The sequence below is a fragment of the Amyelois transitella genome, chromosome 26, assembly GCF_032362555.1.
Source record: "Amyelois transitella isolate CPQ chromosome 26, ilAmyTran1.1, whole genome shotgun sequence".
Taxonomy (NCBI): Eukaryota; Metazoa; Arthropoda; class Insecta; order Lepidoptera; family Pyralidae; genus Amyelois; species Amyelois transitella.
In genome coordinates, this window is record NC_083529.1 from 7,423,530 (window position 1) to 7,427,042 (window position 3,513).

Below are 3,513 nucleotides of genomic sequence, written 5' to 3' on the forward strand. Positions count from 1 at the left end.
TTCGCGTATTTTGTCCGGGGATGGCTCAAAATGATGGGGTAGGCAGCCGGAACACTAATCAGAAGTAATTTGGGGGGGGTTCGGAAGAAAAAATTCGGATTTTACACTAAAATGGATGTTTGAATTATGTATGGACCGTTACAGAAGAAAATCGACAAAATAGTATGAAAAATTCAATTGGATGGAGACGACTGGTATGCAGAATCGATGGCGGCGTCAAGACGAAGAGATGGAGGTATCACAAGCAGGGGTGGACACACTAAAGATGGGATGGTTAGGTTAGGTTAGGTTAGGTTAGGTTAGGTTAGGTTAGGTTAGGTTAGGTTAGGTTAGGTTAGGTTAGGTTAGGTTAGGTTAGGTTAGGTTAGGTTAGGTTAGGTTAGGTTAGGTTAGGTTAGGTTAGGTTAGGTTAGGTTAGGTTAGGTTAGGTTAGGTTAGGTTAGGTTAGGTTAGGTTAGGTTAGGTTAGGTTAGGTTAGGTTAGGTTAGGTTAGGTTAGGTTAGGTTAGGTTAGGTTAGGTTAGGTTGAGGTTTATCTTTGGTCGGACTTGTGCGATAATTTGCAATTCGGATAAAATAAATTCTCACACAATTTTTGGCATACATATGGTTATTGATTTTCGCTTTTTGGATTGGATTTTGACGTTTTTTAGTTTTTGTTTGCTATTTATTTCTGACAGTGTATTTATTTTTTCGTTTATATCTTTTCTTTTCTTTTCTTTTCTTTTGTTTTTCATTTTTCTTGTGAAGGGCTTCGCTTGTCCTCAGGGACTGCCGTTTACCGCGTAATTTTTGGACTCTCCGTTCAAAAGTTACGGGGCTAAACGTGCTCTTCACTTTTAAATTTATTTTGCGTATCTGTGTTTTTAATTTAATTTGTAAAATTCATATCTTTTTTCTTTTCCTTCTTTCTCATCTGCAATCTTGCGTGTCGTTTGGGTCTTCGTGAGCACTATATAGCTTTCCTTTGCACTGTAACCATTGGACCGTTGGTTCCAAAGTTATAGTGCAAAAACAGGATTGCTATTATTTTTCTCACAGGAGACTCTTGCGCCAAATAAGTTTTGCAGGTGTTCCTTCTGTCATTACTCCCCAACCCCTTGGGTTGGGTGAGTTTTTGTGCTTGAGGGTGAAAGGGGGTGAGTTTCGCCCCCCTTTGCATTATTTCGTGTGGTTGTGGGAACAACAGTTCCCAAGTTATTGGGTCTAAAATCCCAACATGTCGGGCCGAAATTCGGCCAGATGCAGCCGAGGGCGGTCGGTAACCCCCCGAGGCGCCAAGGAGGGCTCTAAGTCGGCGTACAGCAGCCTGGGAGGGTCACTGTATGCCACGGACTGCTCCGACTCGGAGGGGGAACTACTTCCTGAGGTGACGATGGTGGCGGGCCCTACTTCTCTGAAGAGAAGGGCCGAAAATGCTGAGGTGGACATGCTCCCCGAAAAGGGTGCTAAAACTAGCATGTCAAAAAGAGGGCGTGCGCCTGCAAAGGCGACCAGTGCGGGACTAAGCCAGGCAAAGGCTAAACTGTCACTGATGGCGTCGGAATTTGCCGACTTCGAGGACGAGGCTGACAAAGCGGCGGGTTACTTGAGGGATACTCCCCAAGTTAACATCGATGAGGCCTCAATAGTGGACGGTCAGCTGGAGGTGGTGCGCAAGGCGGCTCGGACCGTATTAGAGGAGGCCAAGAAGTCCGGCAACCTAAAGGGGACGACCTGGGCCAAAATGAAGTCCGCCTGCGCCGAAATCCTCGAAGCGGCGGACAAAATCGCGGACCGAGGCGAGGAGTCCGAGGTCATCCGCAAAATGGCGGCGGACAACAAGAGGATGCGGGAGGAACTAGCTCTGCTTAGGCAAGAAACCAAAGCCCTCCGAACCGCATTCTCCGAGAGGAAGGCCCCCAATACGGAGCCATTGGCCTCGACGGCCGACATTATGGCCCAGGTTGACCGCTCCATGCGGTCGTTCGGAGAGTCCCTCACCAGGGACCTTTTCCTCTCTCTGGGGGGAATGATGAACGACCGCATAAAGGAGCTAGAGAAGAGGGCCATTGTTGCCCCTCAGGAGGTGCTGCGTCCTCCGCTTGCGGCTGACCGTCGCAACAAGGAGGCAGGGAAGGCACAAGATGCCAAAAAAGCCGAGGCACCGATACAGCCCGGAAATGTGGGGGCAGCTGCAGGCTCCACCCTGATGCCCCCGGCAAGACCTGGCCCGGCGCCCAAAGCGCCAAAAGCCACAGCGGCAAAGGCCCAGCAACCTCCCTCACAGGATGCTTCTGGCGCCCCACCCCAGGAAGTACCCACCCCCTCCTCCTCTTGGACGGAGGTGGTTAAAAAGGGGAAAAATAAGGGGAAGGGGAAAAAATCCTCCCCTCCTGAGGTGGATAGTGCGGCTCCTCGCCCCACGGCCCCCGCACCGGTCAAGCGGCAGTATGCCCTTCCCAAATCAACGGCTGTGGTGGTAACTCTCAAGTCGGGTGCCACAGTCGACTACAAAACTGTGATGGGAAGGGTCACCACGATAAAACTGGCGACAGTGGGTGTGGAACACGTGGCGGTGAGGAGTACGGCGACGGGCGCCAGAATTATCGAGATTCCCGGAAATGACAGCAGCGTTGTCGCTGACAACCTTGCTGAAAAAATCCGGGAACTGGTGGGGGATGTGGCCGAGGTCACGAGGCCGTACAAAACGGCCCAAATCAAAATCTCCGGGTTTGACGAATCAGTCACCCCGGAGACCTTGCGGAATGAGGTGTCCCTGGCCGGCAAATGTCCACCGGAACACGTAAAGGTGGGGCAGATCCGTATGACACCGGACTTCACCGGGGCTGTCATCGTGACCTGCCCTGTAGCTGTGGCCAACGCCCTCGTGGCAGACGGCCGTATATTGATCGGTTGGTCGTCTGCCAAAATCACTGGCCTGGAACCCCTGCCCATGCGCTGTTTCAGATGCATGGGTTTGGGCCATACGAGGGCGTTGTGCCCATCACCGGTGGACAGGTCGGAACTCTGCCACAGGTGCGGGAAAACGGGGCACCTCACACAGCAATGTGTGGAGAAGGAGCCCTGGTGCGCGGTGTGCCATCACGCCAAACTCCCGGCGAAGCACACAATGGGAGGGAAGGCGTGTAACCCCCCGCGCACCAAGGGACGACTGGAGCCCACCGGGCTGAAAAGCGTAGGCAACACAATGGAGCACTAATGCCCAGACACCAACACCAAGCACTTGAGCTGCTGCAGTGCAACGTCAACCACTCCGCCCGCGCGCAAGACCTCTTGCTGCAACACCTGGCGGAGTGGGGCATTAGTGCTGCCATTGTGAGTGAGCCGTATTTTGTTCCCCCGCTCCCTACATGGGTGGGGGACACGGAGGGAGAGGTCGGTATGACCATCCCCCGGATGGGAGACCGGCCTCCTCTGGTAAAACAGAGCGCAGGCCGGGGCTACGTCGCGGCTAGATGGGGTGACATAATTCTTGTCGCCGTGTACTTCGCCCCATCTAGACCGCGGCGGG

General features: G+C 52.9%; 1 protein-coding gene across 1 annotated transcript; it reads left to right on the forward strand.

Moving 5' to 3' along the window:
• Positions 1-1,218: 1,218 nt before the first annotated feature.
• LOC132903431 (tropomyosin-1, isoforms 33/34-like) lies at positions 1,219-3,201 on the forward strand. Its single transcript, XM_060951739.1, has one exon. It carries the CDS (start codon positions 1,219-1,221, stop codon positions 3,199-3,201), a length of 1,983 nt encoding a protein of 660 aa, XP_060807722.1.
• The last annotated feature ends 312 nt before the right edge of the window (positions 3,202-3,513 follow it).